The sequence below is a fragment of the Amphiura filiformis genome, chromosome 7 (assembly GCF_039555335.1).
Source record: "Amphiura filiformis chromosome 7, Afil_fr2py, whole genome shotgun sequence".
In the NCBI taxonomy this organism is placed as follows: Eukaryota; Metazoa; Echinodermata; class Ophiuroidea; order Amphilepidida; family Amphiuridae; genus Amphiura; species Amphiura filiformis.
Window position 1 is genome coordinate 38,272,228 of NC_092634.1, and position 14,788 is coordinate 38,287,015.

General features: G+C 37.8%; 1 protein-coding gene across 1 annotated transcript in view; it reads right to left on the bottom strand.

Annotated features, from left to right (window-relative positions):
• Window positions 1-954: 954 nt before the first annotated feature.
• LOC140157126 (protein OSCP1-like) overlaps window positions 955-14,788 on the bottom strand; it is a 55,884-nt gene continuing 42,050 nt past the window's right edge. Inside the window, exons 5-9 of the mRNA XM_072180204.1 lie at window positions 8,831-8,934; window positions 7,247-7,451; window positions 4,022-4,152; window positions 2,710-2,779; window positions 955-1,202 (exon numbers count right to left, since the gene is read on the bottom strand). Of these exons, the coding sequence (XP_072036305.1) occupies window positions 1,101-1,202; window positions 2,710-2,779; window positions 4,022-4,152; window positions 7,247-7,451; window positions 8,831-8,934 (612 nt within the window). The 3' untranslated portion in view covers window positions 955-1,100. The remainder of the gene's footprint in view (window positions 1,203-2,709; window positions 2,780-4,021; window positions 4,153-7,246; window positions 7,452-8,830; window positions 8,935-14,788) is intronic.

A 14,788-nucleotide genomic window follows, 5' to 3' on the forward strand; every position in this document is an offset into this window, starting at 1 on the left:
CAGGCCTAAGAAAACCTGTCATACATGTATTTGACTGTACAGTGGACATTGCGTTCAATACACTGTCTCAAGTAAAGAGCAAAGCAATACATGATTGGTGTGAGTAATCATACCTCACCACACATTGATCGTCAGTGTTTAATTGGTTGTGGTGTTTTGTTTACTTTGGTCTCGCATAATCAGTGTTTTTTTTGTGCAAACTCCTCCTGGAAAGGTCTATGCAATGAATATCATGTTGTATGGGGTCTCAACAGTGCAAAGGAAATCTGTTGCACTGTGATCAAGTGGCCTAACTTCACCTGTGGGTTACAATCCGATATACAGTAAGCCAAAGAATTAAGGTACCAGTTATGTTCACCCCTGTATATACTAAACAAATACAGATATGTCAAAATTAAAACAAGGAGTCACTACCTATACTTTTAGCTCTGATTTAAGACCTTATTTGTTGAAATTGGTTAAGAATTTAAGAAACGGTGATCTAAAACCTAAGGAAGAAACAAAATCAAAAGTTGCAATTTTGTGTTCTAATCAATGAAAGCATGACGCTAGTTTTAACGTGCTAATCAATGGACGCACGGCGTTAGTTCTCTTGTTCGAGAACGCCTTGTGTACAAATCAATAGGGCTTGCAATGAAGCAAACTGCAACTTTTATATTGGCATCTTCCTTGGGTTTTTTGATGTTGTGTCTTTAATTCTTGAACGATTTCTACGAATCAGGTCTTAAATTCGAGCTACAAGACGCATATATTGGCTACTGGTTCCAATTATGACATACCTGTCTTTGTTTAGGATTTACAGGGGGTGAACATAACTGGTACCTTAATTTTTTGGCTCACTGTATGTGGCACTTAATTATGTTTACAACTTGTAATAAATTTTGGCAACCAAACACAGTTTTTCTTGTGGCAAATATGTATTACTGCAGAAGTCACCGCTATCACCGCTACCCAAATAGTGGTAGAAATACTTCTGATCTGCTCACCCTGTATAAACAAAAGCAGGTACTCCTCTTCCTCCTGATCCAAGTACTGTGGTCATCAAATTCAAAACATCAACACATTTCACAATGTTCACACATTTTTACATGTTACCAGGGTTACGCTGCATTGTCCATTAGACTTAGAAGGTCGTCATCTGCTGTTGAATCTGATACTGACATGTCTCTCATGATTTTATCTAGTTCATCACTTGTTCTTACCTGAAATGAGAACAGAAATCACATAAACATTAAACAATTCTCGCAGTATAGGGACACAAGGCATCAGCATGGTCAAGTGGTTAAGGTCTTTGACACTAGTGCAAGAGGTCCCCGGTTCGGTGGAAGCAAAATTGATATCCAGTTATCTGCTCTCTCCATTTGAATTTTGGGGCAGATGGAGTGGATGTCAAAAAACTTTTGTTTCGAGGTAGGTCCAGTTGTGAGAATAAATAATGGTCAACCTATATCTATACTTTCTTCCAGTCATAATTTCAGTCTCGGGCATATGGCTAATTTCAACCATCCAAGCTTGTATTTTTTTTAAGTTAGTTGCTCCTGTGATGAGAAAAAGCATTTTTGCATGGCCAATTTTGTAAGTACACAAATCAATGGAGCAGCTAGCTATGTAGTAGTTTTAGAGCAGAATAATATGATGTAGTAGTTTTAGAGCAGAAAATGATTTTTTTTAAGTGATTGAAATTCTTGAACTGATTAACAAGACTGTAAGGGGACTGCCATTTTCTTTGGAAAGGTCATGTCCTTTAATCTCCTACACAGGGGGTAGACTGCTGCCCTCAGTCGTCAACCGTCTGGATTGACGACTGAGAAAACTATGTGGAAAAAAAGTGACGGATTTTGCAACAGGATTCCTGTGGCATAGAGCATGCGCAGTTGTGTCCAAATTGACCTTTTGACCGAGTTTGTTGGTTTTAGAAGTGCAGAGCGCGATCTTGTCACAGCGGCGCGGTACAGCGACGCGGCACACGGGCGCCGCTAGTCAGTCGCTTCTGGCGCACAACCAAAGTCGCACTGAATAGTTTTCAGAAGTCCGTCATGATATGGGCTGTAAGATAATCAGTCGTCACTACGAAGCATACACAGTACATGCGAAGTGTAGACGGCTGATTGGAATTAGCCTACACAGGGGGTAGAGATTTCAAATGGAATCATCCATTCATGTAACTCCATTTGAAATACATTGGAGGTGTTTGGATTTTAACTGGAATAGTCCATTTCTTGATATTTTGTGAATAATTTGTTTTGGGTTTGTGTATGCAGAAGGGTGGGGTGGGGTGCTCCGTAAAAATGTTCAAGGGAGGGTCATAAAATATTGACTCTGGTCACTGACATTTTCTGTTATTCATGACCCCCACCCCCATTCAAAAGAAAATGACACACCTCAAGTTTGTAACATACCTTTGATGCTTAAAATTTAGAACTTTTGATCCAAACACATGAAAGATATCCATACCTCTTGGAATTTTCAGATGGTTACTCCATCTTTCATCAGTGAGCCCGAGACTGTGATGATGATCATCAGGTCGTGAACTTTTTGACCTTAGACTTGGATGTTTGAATAACTTTTTTGAGTTTTGACCAAAAGTTTTTAATTTGAATCATTGATTATACCAACACAGATAAACTTTCATGAATGTTTACATACTGAATAAGGCAAGGACTGCTTTATGAACATTAGACTTTGGGAGATGACAGATATAAAACATACCTTTGATGCATCTATCGTAATAACCTTCATATCGTAGACATCCGGTGGTGGTCGAGAAGCAGCAAATTGTCTGAAGGAAAACAGTCAACATGGTATGTTGTAAAATGTACAAATTTCATGCACACAAGTTTGAATAAGACAATAAGAGTGATTGTTAAGTGACTTTTTATCATAGGAAACAGTTTTTCAGAATCATGCACATTTCAGACAAGTAAAATACATTGTATATATCTTGAAACAAATTCATCAGGTTTGGTAATGAACGAATTAAGAGTTTTTCTTTTGTCAAAACCAGTTTGAAGAAAACTTACTAGTTTTTCTTGCTGACAGTTTCGTCAGTGAACAGAGACGAGGGGGGTCTACACAGAGGGAGTAATGAACGAGACGAGGGGGTCTACAACCTAAGTCACGTATATGATCCTCTTCTGAAGACTGCTAGCAAGACTAACATTGCTACCGAAAGTGACATAACTTCCCGCCAGTCATCAGCTGTTGGATCAACACAACAACACCAAGCTTTGATAAAGTCAGTGGCTCACTGACAAAACTGTCAGCAAGTTGGTTTTGACAAAAGAAGAACTCTCTTAATACATTGTATATTGCTTTGATACAGAGTGGGCAATTTCATCACTAGTGCAAACTTACCAAAACAATGAGAGCAAAATGATGAAGAGCATATCATACAAGCACTCACAGCGTGCGATTCACAAATCACTAGTCATCACAAACACTGGTAGCATTTACACAATTGCTAGCAGCTTGCAATGGGCTATTCCATTTAAAATCCACACTACCCATGTAAAAGATTTTGGAAAAACTATCCACAGGGGGAGTGTGAATTTCAACTGGAATTATCACATTAATTAGCACCTCCATTTGAAACTCATCCTCCCTTTGTGGAAGATTCAGGTTGAATCTTTCTCAGAGGGTGTATGAAATTCAAATGGAGCTGCCTAATGTGCTAATTCCATTTAAAATTCATACTCCCTCTGTGGAACATGTTTCCAAAATCTTCCACAGGGGTAGTGTGGATTTTAAATGGAATAGTCCAATTGCTGCAAATGTTAGGGCAAGCTAGCGACTTATCGATTAGATATCGGCAGTCGCGCTATTCCAATCAGCGATGCAAGTGATGTCATAAAAAACCGCTACACTCCTAGCGATTGCTAGTATGATATACCCCAAATGAAAGTGCATTATCAAGAATTCAAGTGTTGAAATTGTTATTAACTAATTAAGTACCTTTATAATTAGCTACTAAAATAATTTACATGTAATAAGCTTAAATATAGAGAAACAAAATTGCACTCACTCTTCTTCTTCGTCTGTGTTGAATAGACTGACCCTGAGAGATTTTTCGGATTTCTTATTCTCTACAGCACCCATTAGATGAGCTAATAAATTCAGTTCTGCTTTAACCATTGGATTGGGGTTTGCTGAGGCCTGTATGATGAATAAGCAGTAAATATATACATCATGGTTGTTACAAACTTTGTGGTATTTTGTAATATCCATTAGTTGCTCAAATCTGAGCTATAGCTTCCAATGGCTTAACTGCCACTGAGATCACAAATGACTTGTTCTTATGTTCATCTGAAGCTTGGTTTTCTTCATTTCTTGGGTGCCCAGTTTCGTTTAGCAGTGGTCTTTACTCATTGATAATTCATATAAGGTGTGCTCCTTTGTGGATTTGATCAACTATAGTTTTAAAATGATCATCATTAATCATTAACTCTGTTTGGTAAAATGTAAAGTACTCATGAGATCAACTGGGGTGTTTGGGGGTGGTGACTTTGTAAACTCTGGCTGATAAGGACACACACATTAGAAATTTGTGTGGAATGTGCATAGTTCATGTCATTTGACTATGGTGTGACTATGTCATTCGACTATGATGCGAGAGGTTGCAGGTTTCAAACCCTGGCGGTGGCTTAGTATATGGTCAATTCCAGCCAAAGCGGGCCAAAATTCTCTCTGGGGGCCATTTTGAAAATGTTTTCCTTTTCAATTCTAGACTTATCAAATGAGACGATCATGTCTAGTGAATCATCAGGTGGAAGTGCCATCGGATTGAAAAATAACTTTTCTTGCTAGACCAAATAAAGTGTTAAATGCGATATGCATGTTACCCACTTAATTCAAGCATTTTTCACCTGTTGTACGCCATCAAATTTCACTTTCTTTAATATCTTTCAATATTTTATGTGTGACTCATATACACTAGAAATCAGTGAAGACTTTGAACGTAAAATAGAATTTTATTACATATATCTACAAAGAAATATTTTGGTTATTACAAATTTTAAGAAAGAACCAGGTGTACAGTTAAGATTGTGTCAATTCTTCTAACTCTTTCCAAAGTGGCTGTCATTTAACATTACTGTATTATTTCAAAGATTAGAATAAATGCTTCATATAAATATAAAGTTGGATTTTGTATCTCGTCGCAGGATGCGGATCTCGGATGGATTCGTGGGTAACAGCGTCTGGAAAATAGCAATTCCTATTAATTTTTTTTAATAAAAATAAAAAATACTTTTCCGTATGTCAATAATTCAGGCTGCAATGGCACTAAAATGAATTTTAATCAAAATACAGACTACATGGAATATTTAGAATGGATCATTATGGCATTTTGGGTATAAAAATTTTGAGAATAATGAAGTTGCCAAATTTAAATAGACAGAGCAAACAGTTTTATATTATTATTTTAGTAAAATCATTCCATATTTTCATGCAGCAATATTCTATTAACTCGTGTTTGACAGTTCCTATGAACTAAAACACTATCAATACATTGTTAACTATAATTTAAGTAGGGATTCGTGGGCAACCAAAATGTTCGTGGGTAACACATATTTGAAGGTATGTATTGGTAAGCTGCAAAATAGAAAATATTACAGAAGGTTGGAAACCACCATGCGGTTATTCCTCCATTGTGTTTCAATGATTCCTGTTTCTCTAACCAATTGCATTTACCCAAAAAATGGTAATTTAGGATAATCAATCAAAACTTCATGATGCAGCTTCAGTATACCTTCAAGAGGACGCTATTAAACAGGACTGTTTTGGAACCTATTTCGCATGTTTTCAAAATGTTAAGATGCATAAGAAACATATAATTTACTGAGTAAATCCTTGGATTCGTGGGTAACACCAAATTAGTGGTAAAGCTATAAGTACTATAGTACCGCTTTGGGGTTTATGCGTTTCTTAGGTGTATAAACTGTAAGTACTGTCAAAATTATAGCATACCCATCGCTTGAATATGTGCTGATGTAAACTTAAAATAAACAATCTCCTTATTTTTCAAGGTTAGCATCTATTCGGGATTCGTGGGTAACAAAAGTTTAAACCGTCGTAGATTCTTTTTTAAAGCGGTGAACGTATTTTTACGATTTACAATTTTAAGCGCTTGTCAAACTAAATTCAGTGTCCAAAGTCATTAAATGTTAATTTAAGTTATGGCAATTATATTTGCTGGACTCGTGGGTAACAGTTGATACGTGGGTAACGTCAAATTTGATTTTATGGAATTTTATGGGTAAAACGTATTTGCATAAAATAATCACTTGGACCTCAGAATTATAGAACGAAACTTTGTTTCATGATATAGTCATTTATGGCATATTCACTTAACATTTTTCAGAACGATCATTTTATTTTTAATACGTGGGTAACAAAATTATTAGCCAAATTGACTTAATGGCCTCTAGAGTCCACAAACTTTGGTGGAATTCAATCGTTTTACACATGATGAGAGATCATGCAAACGCTCTTTCTAACGGTAATAATTTCATTTTGATTGAAGGACATTCAATGACATATATGGTGCTTTATCTTTGAATTAGTGGGTAACGCCAATTCATTTAAGCTATCATAACTTGTCCCCTGGTATGACTTGCTAGTAAAGGCCTATATGCACAAAGAGAGCACATTGGACGTGACATGATATGCTCCATCAATAACGTGATTTCCTTTATTAATGACATTTTAAAGTGGAAAGTTAACATAGAGAGAATTTTGTCCGCTTTAAGCTGGAATTGACCATATATATGCTCTTATGGAAAATTGAGTTAGCTTGAAATTCCCCTGGACAAGGAAGTTACTGCTAATTGTCTCGTTGTAACCCGTACGAAACTCAGGGAGCTGATCATGGTTGCGAAGGTCAATTTGTGGAATGTCTAAAGTATGCGCTCTTGAAGCTGCAAATTTGTTTGTTTGTTTGTTTATGGAATGATGTGGGGCCGCAGTGGTCAGCGACAATCTGTGAAGTGTGCTGAGGCTTGGGATTCATTGGAATCACTGAATGGGCTTTTAATGTTTAAATCAGTGACAGTTAGATTTCAGATTTTTTTAGTGACAGTTAGATTTTAGGTTTTTTTAGTGCAAATTTGAGTGCAAATGTAATCACGGAATGTAAGATGGTAAATCATGAACAAAAAAACAAACAACCATAACATTACTCTGGATACAAAATAATGAAATAAAAACATGTATTTCACTTGATCAAAACATGGACATTCCATTGACTTACATCTTCAGCAGTGGCAGGAGGGACCTTAGGTGGAGAACCACTGATGTTGGTATCTGTAGGTCTTACTATACTGTACATATTGGTGCCCAATTTGGTTACTCTGTCTCCTTTCACCTCTGATGATCCTTCATTTAGTGATGCTAGGTATTTGCCGTTGACATGGAATTCTAATGTGCTTGTCTGCTTACCATCTTCATTGAAATATCTGAAATAAAAAGATTGGTTTGAAGCTGTTAAAATGTATTTTTATTTAGCAGAGATGGTTTCACAGCTCATTGATGCCATTCACGGCAATATATAAATCCCACACTTGTCTGATAGACCTTGGAACTCTATGCCATGCCTATGAACAAGATGCAATTAATGTAAACAACAGCTTGTAAAGATATTGTTTGACATTGTTTGATCTTTAAATTATTGTTTAGTTATCCCTGGAAATGAACTCTAACCTCTTGGAATTGGATTTTGTAGCTAGGGACACCTCAACTTCCAAGCCATTAAACTTTTCACGCAGCTTTCAGAACTAGGACACGACTTGTAAACATTACATAATGACCCCTGGGGTAGCATGTTAAGTGAATTCAGGCCCGATGGAGGTACCCGGAATTTGGTCACTGCCTAACAATGTTCTCTTTATAAATGCATGATGCTAGTATAAGGTTTGTTCAGTTACCAAACTGTCCCAAACCTTTAGGGAGATAAAGATTGGTTTATTGCATGATATAATCACCTGAGTAACCAATTGAAATAGTGCTTTTAGATCTCTCAGCGATGTTAATTATAATCCCCGTCATGCAGCCTTACTGACTATTCTTACCATATCTCCGATTGGTTCAATACATGATATAACCCACTTTGTAACCAATCAAAATAGTTCTTAGAAGCCATTAATTTGGCTGGTAGTGCACATTTCATATCACAGTGACGTATTCGACACTTTTAACATTTTTGAGAAAATTGAGTTTGTTATGTTCTACTTAATATATTCACCAAAAACAGGCCTCAAAGTGGCTTAATTAGGAAGATATTAATGATTAAATTATGTTGTATTTGCAAAACCATGAAATGTCTTTATCACATAACAACGTATTTGCCGATCATCTATACTGCGTAAGCCCAGTATGTCGTATCTGCAATTGGAAGAATTTGCCATTTCATAAAGTGACGTACATTGTATTTGCGTGACATATTTGCACGACTTTGCCAATGCATGGTAAAATTGCTGTTTTGTCCTTTTCACATAGTGACGTATTTGCACAACTGTTTAACATTGAGGTAGTTGCACAACATATTTGTCATTTGAACAGTGAAACTGACATTAGCCTTTTTCACATAGTAATGTAATTTTATTTAATATTGATTTTTTGCAGAATAAGTTAGACTCTGATAGTGATAAGTGAATTACATTCAAAATATGGTATATTTGCATTGATTTTAACCCCAGGGTTTTAACCAGCTTTTAATCGACAATCAAGATTATGCAGCAAATGAAAATCACTAAATTTTCAAATTCAATTTTCTCGAAATGCGTATTTTGCAAATATGTCAGAATGTGATACGGCCAACGATTTGCCTTGTATTTACCTGATAGTGCCAGGAATCTCTGCCCCATATGGAATCTGTCCTCCTAGTGGTAATACAAATTTGCCATTGGAATTTTGTACTCTATCTTTGAGAAATATTGAAACCTGCATGGATAAGAAACAAACAAAATTACTAAAAGTGTTAATAATGCCCAAGCTTAAGCTTTAGCTTTCATTTGAGACTAAAAGAAAGTTTGTATCATGAATTGTCCACAATAAAGGTGAAAGAAATTAACAACTTTTTTACCACTCTGTATCTCTTTGGGGCCTTTTCATACTTGTAATTATGAATAACTCGCAAATTCAATCTCTGATTCAACTGAAATTTTGAGCTTTCAGTTTCATTTTTCTACATTCATAACCTCAGGAATAAACATGATGTGCACATTTGAATAATATTTTTATTATTTGGAAACAAGCGAACTCACAAATGCAGATTATGAGATCTTATAATGAACATGCTATGTGATAAAGTACATAAATACACTTTAAATGACATCCATGCATGACATGTTATGCGCATGAACATTTTAACTTTACACTGGTTGCTATATGTGGCCATCAAATGATTGCGCGCTAGACTCTAGTAAGTGCTATAATGTTCGTCATTGGCTGTTCCATTTTTTTACATGGAAACTGTAAGAAAATAAAGTTAAAATTGTATTTTGTTTTCAAGTTCAAACTAAGAAAATGTGACACAGATGATTCACAATACCTCAAAACAACCGATGCAGGCATTAACCCCAAATTAATTGTAATTTTCAGCAATATAAGAAAATTGCCCAATTACAGGTCAAATTTTGATTCAGGATTATTTCTATCCTATAAATATTTTAACCAAAATGTTGAGATTTTAAAAAAAAGAAGAAATTGCTTTTTGCCCACAAAGAGACTATCAAGTCCACATGAATGCATCACATAAACTAGGTCTATTGGCTTGCCTAGCTGGTTGCTGCCCAACCACACATGATTTATTAAACAGTTACCAAAACATAGGTACCACAACATCTCTTTAGTATGACTTGTTGCTATGTAAAATTGGGCTATTCCAGTTGAATTCGCACCCCCTATGGAAGACATTTGACAAAAAGTTCAATTCGGTTGGAATATGGGAGAAGCTCAAATTCCAGCTGGCAATTTAAGCATAGATTCCAGCAGGAGGTATGAACATTTGGTACAATTCCGGCTGGTCTAAATTACGCCAGATAACAAATCAATAAATATATGAGTGAGAAGTCTATAAAGACCCTATGGAAGACATTGACATTTTTGTAGATTCCGGCTGGAAGATGGACAAAATAGCTCTAATTCCAGCAGCTCCTAATTTCTAGTACTGGTGACCCTATGGAAGACATTGGCATTTATGTGAATTCCGGCTGGAATGGGAAAAAATGCTCCCATTCCAGATGGACCCTATGGAAGACATTTGCCTTACTTTCAAATCCGGCTGGAAAATGGGAACAATTATCAAATTCCAGTTGGACCTTATGGAAGACATTCGCTTTCCCTTCAAATCTAGTTGGAAAATGGGGAAAATGCTCAAATTCCAGCTGGACCCTATGGAAGACATTCGCTTCCTTCAAATCCGCTGGAAAATTGGGAAAATGCTCAAATTCCAGCTGATTTGTTTAAAATTGTTTATATTTAGAACACCAGCATGATCAAACCTATGTAAGGCTTAAAAGGAGTGTGTCATACAGTGGCGTAGCTGGGATTTTTTTCCGGGGGGCAAGCCTGTATGGGGCGGTGGCCCAAATCCACCAAACAAAACCGATGCACCCCCATCGAAAAGAAAGTGTACTTTCAAAGAAAAGTACACTTTCAAATACCGGGAGTATATCAAAGAAAAATAAAAAACAAAGGAAATAAGTTTAAATTTGGCAATACAGTGGCCATGGTAAACTGGGTTATTACGTACTTTTTCAAAGAATTGTGCGCTCCACAAGAAAAATTTAGCTAATTTTGTCTTAATAGAAATGAATTTTGGCCATAATTCTTGCTAATTTCCTGGTTAAAGTGCGCATCGAAGCGCCGCTAAGAATGTCCAATTTTGGCCCAAAATGAAGGTACATTTTTACATGAACATGGTCAAGGCCAGTTGCAATGTTACCATATTACGGTCCAAAAGATGGTGTTTTGGGGAACATACCTTAGGCTATTTCAGGGGCCTGGACCCATACCCATCTGGTCTAATGGTAAATCCGTGTTTGAAATAGCTCAATGGTAAATGACTCATCATCATCATCAGTCGGCTGCGGAGCAGGCGACTACAAGCTTTCTCCAACTTATGCGATCTTGGGCAAGCGAAACAATTTTGTTTAGCTGCAGCATCCCTTCAGTATCTCCCAGGAGGTGCTGGACATACTGTAAGTACAGTGTGCTTGCGCCGTCCCGGTTTCCTCTTCCTATGTGGTGGAATATAAAGCGCATATTCTTTCACAGGCTCGCCATTCATTCATTCATTCATTCATTCATTTATGGTTTATTAACACAATGCATTGTAGCCCGCAGGCTAAATTACAGCAAAGTTTACATTAAAAGACATATATAATATACCCAATAAAGAATTGACAAAATGCAAGTGAACAACAAAATAAATAAACAAAATATTGCAGCAAACCCTATAGCACAAACCCTATGAAAGCAAAACAAGTACAAGTTAATAATCCACCCCAAGAAATCCAACCCAGACTACTCACAACACACATTTGCACAGCACATCCACTTACAGCACACTGGAAGGGCACATAACCACTCACAACAGTTGCTCACACACACCACTCAGCATGACACAAGACACAACCTGAATTATACCACAATCAGAGTCCTCACACCAACAAAACTCACATATCATAGTCTATTCTCCCATCTTCAAGACGCAGTATATGGCCGAGAAATTTGACTTGATGAATCTTGACTCTGGCAACCAGTGGAGTGGTGTTGGTCAGGTTGTAGATGGTTTCATTTGGAATCCGATCCACACGCTTGATGTTTAACATGACTCTGTAGCAAGTTGTTGCAAATGCATTGATCTTGTTTTCCATGTCCTTGGTAATTACCCATGACTCGCACCCATACAGAAAGACAGTAACACACGTTGTCTGAAACAGCTTGATCTGTGTTTCGACTGGCAAGGACGGGCTTCTCCCAAGGCGCCCCAGTTTCCAGAAAGCTGCCCAGGCTAGTGCTTTTCTTCTTTTTAGGTCTCCAACACTAGAGCCCATCTTGGAACCCAAATACTTGAAGTCTGTGACATGGTTGATGGTACTACCATAGACTTCAAGTGCTGGTTGGGCGTTACAGTTTGCAGTCATATATTCTGTCTTAGGTGCGCTGATGACAAGGCCTAGATCTGCTGCTGCAGTTGCAGTCCTAGGAAGCTGTGACTGGGCCCGGTCTATGGAAGATTCCAGCAGGGCAATATCATTAGTAAAATCCAGGTCATTCAGCATCTTGGCAGGATACCTACTTGACCGACGGCGTGGGTAGGAAACAATTCCAGCGTCAATTCCAGAAGTTGATTTCATCAGAAGGTAGTCTACCAGGATAATGAACAGGAATGGTGCCAACACATCACCCTGAAGCACTCTAGTTGTTACTTGGAAAGGCTCTGAGATACTGCCATCTACCATAACGGCACTATTGGAGTCTTTGGTATTCCATAATGCCGCAACACTGAAAACATGACGGACCTGTTGATGGAGTCAAAGGCTTTTTTGAAGTCCACAAAAGTGACTGTTAAGGGAAGTTGGTACTCCTGAAGCCTTCCATAATCCTCCTCTAAAGCCAGTGTGGTTGTTTCTCAGAAAAGGATCAATGTGGGGTCAGATCCGGTTCAGAAGGGTCTTGTTGTACACTTTTGCGGCAATGGACATAAGCGAAATACCACAGTAGTTTGTGACTTTGTCATGAGAGAGAGGTCACCTTTCTTTGGTAGAGGAATGATTACATTCGTAACCCTTTGACGTGGCGGTGTCAGCGTTGAGAATACTTCCATACAGAATTCGAGAATCATATCAATCATGCTATCCCCTCATCCCTGAAGTGATTCTGCAGTTATAGCACAGTCCAATCCTGCTGCCTTGTTGGTCTTCATGGCTGCTATTGCTTTGACTACTTCTTCACGAGTTGGGGGCTCAGTGATAATAGGAAGATCTTCAACAGCTGGTGCAGGAAGTTCTGAAGCTGCTGTGCCACTGTCGTTGTTAAGGAGTGAGCTAAAATATTCCTTCCATTCCTCAAGCAGTTCATGGTCACTGGTTGGAGCTGATCCATCTCTCTTTTGACTTTCATCCCTTTCCTTGAGTTCTTCCCAGAAAGCGAGTGTATAATTTTCCAGATGGTGGTATAATTCCCCATCTCGTCGGCCAGCTTCAGGTCTTCCATCTGCTTATTTAGGGTAGCAATCTCATCAGATTTATAAGAGTTATTAAGGCTGGTGTTCAAGGTAAACGACTAAATCATCCAATTTTCGGTTGGGGCATGCAATGCAAGAAACATGTCGGATACAGCCTTCTTGACCATCTTTTTCGACTTTTTTGGGGGTTGGCCATTTTATTGTTTTATTTATGCCTATTTTAGTCAATATACTGTTCCTATAGGTGCTTTTGTGAAATCAACATTTCGATAGATTTCTATTTCTTTGTCTCCAAGAAGTCAAGTACATTGTCCAGTATATTGATAATAATCGTATGGCACTAGATATCGAGACCTATGGATTTCCTCTTTCTCTTCCCTTCTCTCCCCATCTTTTTCCTCTCTCTCCTCCTTTATCTTTTTTTTCGCTGCACTAGGGGCGGGGCCCAAATAGATAATTTTTACCAGGCTTATTGATAATAATTGTATGGTATTGCATATCGTATGGATTCCCCATCTCTTTTCCCCTTCTCTCCCTCTCTCCCTCTCTTTTTTCCCGTCTCTCTCTCTCCTTTTTCCTTGCGCTAGGGGGCGGGGGCCCAAATAGCGCTAGGGGGTGGGGGCCCAAATAGGCATATTTTGCCAGGGCCATCCCGGCAGCTACGCCACTGGTGTCATAACAGCACTTTTGGGAATTGTAATAGTGCAGTATGACATCAACACAATGGAAGGCAAAACACCTTTCTTGTTTTATTTGTTCTAACAATTAGGTCATATTTTGCTTGAGTAATTCATTTATTTTGGGTTTTTTTATAAGTACATATTTAAGCAAGAAACTGACAGAAAATTAGGTATCAGAATTTTATATCTTCTGTAACTCAAGTATTATACCTCTAGCTCTGTCATAGCCTGGAAATATAACTTGTAGGCCCTAAACCTTCTACTCATGAACCACCAACAGTTGCAGGAGCATAATAGTATTTATGGTAAAAACTGAGCACAGTAAAATCAAGCTCGGGCTCTCGTCCTCGATATCAGTTGGCCTACCATCCATCTTTTTCCAATTTGATCCATTTCTTGTTATTGCTATTTCTTTCTTTGTTTTCTCTTATTGTAATGCGCCTAGAGCTAAAATTGTATAGGCGCAATATAAATCGATATATGTATGTATGTATGTATGTACCATCGCTAGACTATTTTCTCAGGGGGTGTACAGAGATATTGGGCTATTCCATTTGAAGTCCACACACCCCCTGTGGTTGATCCATTTGAACCATTCCAGATCCAACCGTTTTTATCTAAAATGGTAGAAAAGGTGTGGAAGATTTTGGAATTCCAACCAAATTCAACGGTTTAAGCAATTCCAAATCCAACCATTTTTACCTGAATTTGTGGAAAAGGTGGAGGAGAATTCGGAATTCCAAGCACATTTAACAGTCGAACCATTCCAAATCCAGTAATTTTTTACCTGAGAGGTGTGGAATTCCAACCAAATTTAACACAGTTATTATGACCCCCCTCCCCCGCCCAAGGGGGTAAAATTTACAAATGGCGTGACAAAAAAGATCCCGCCTTATCGGCCTGCTAAAAATCCCCCCCCCTT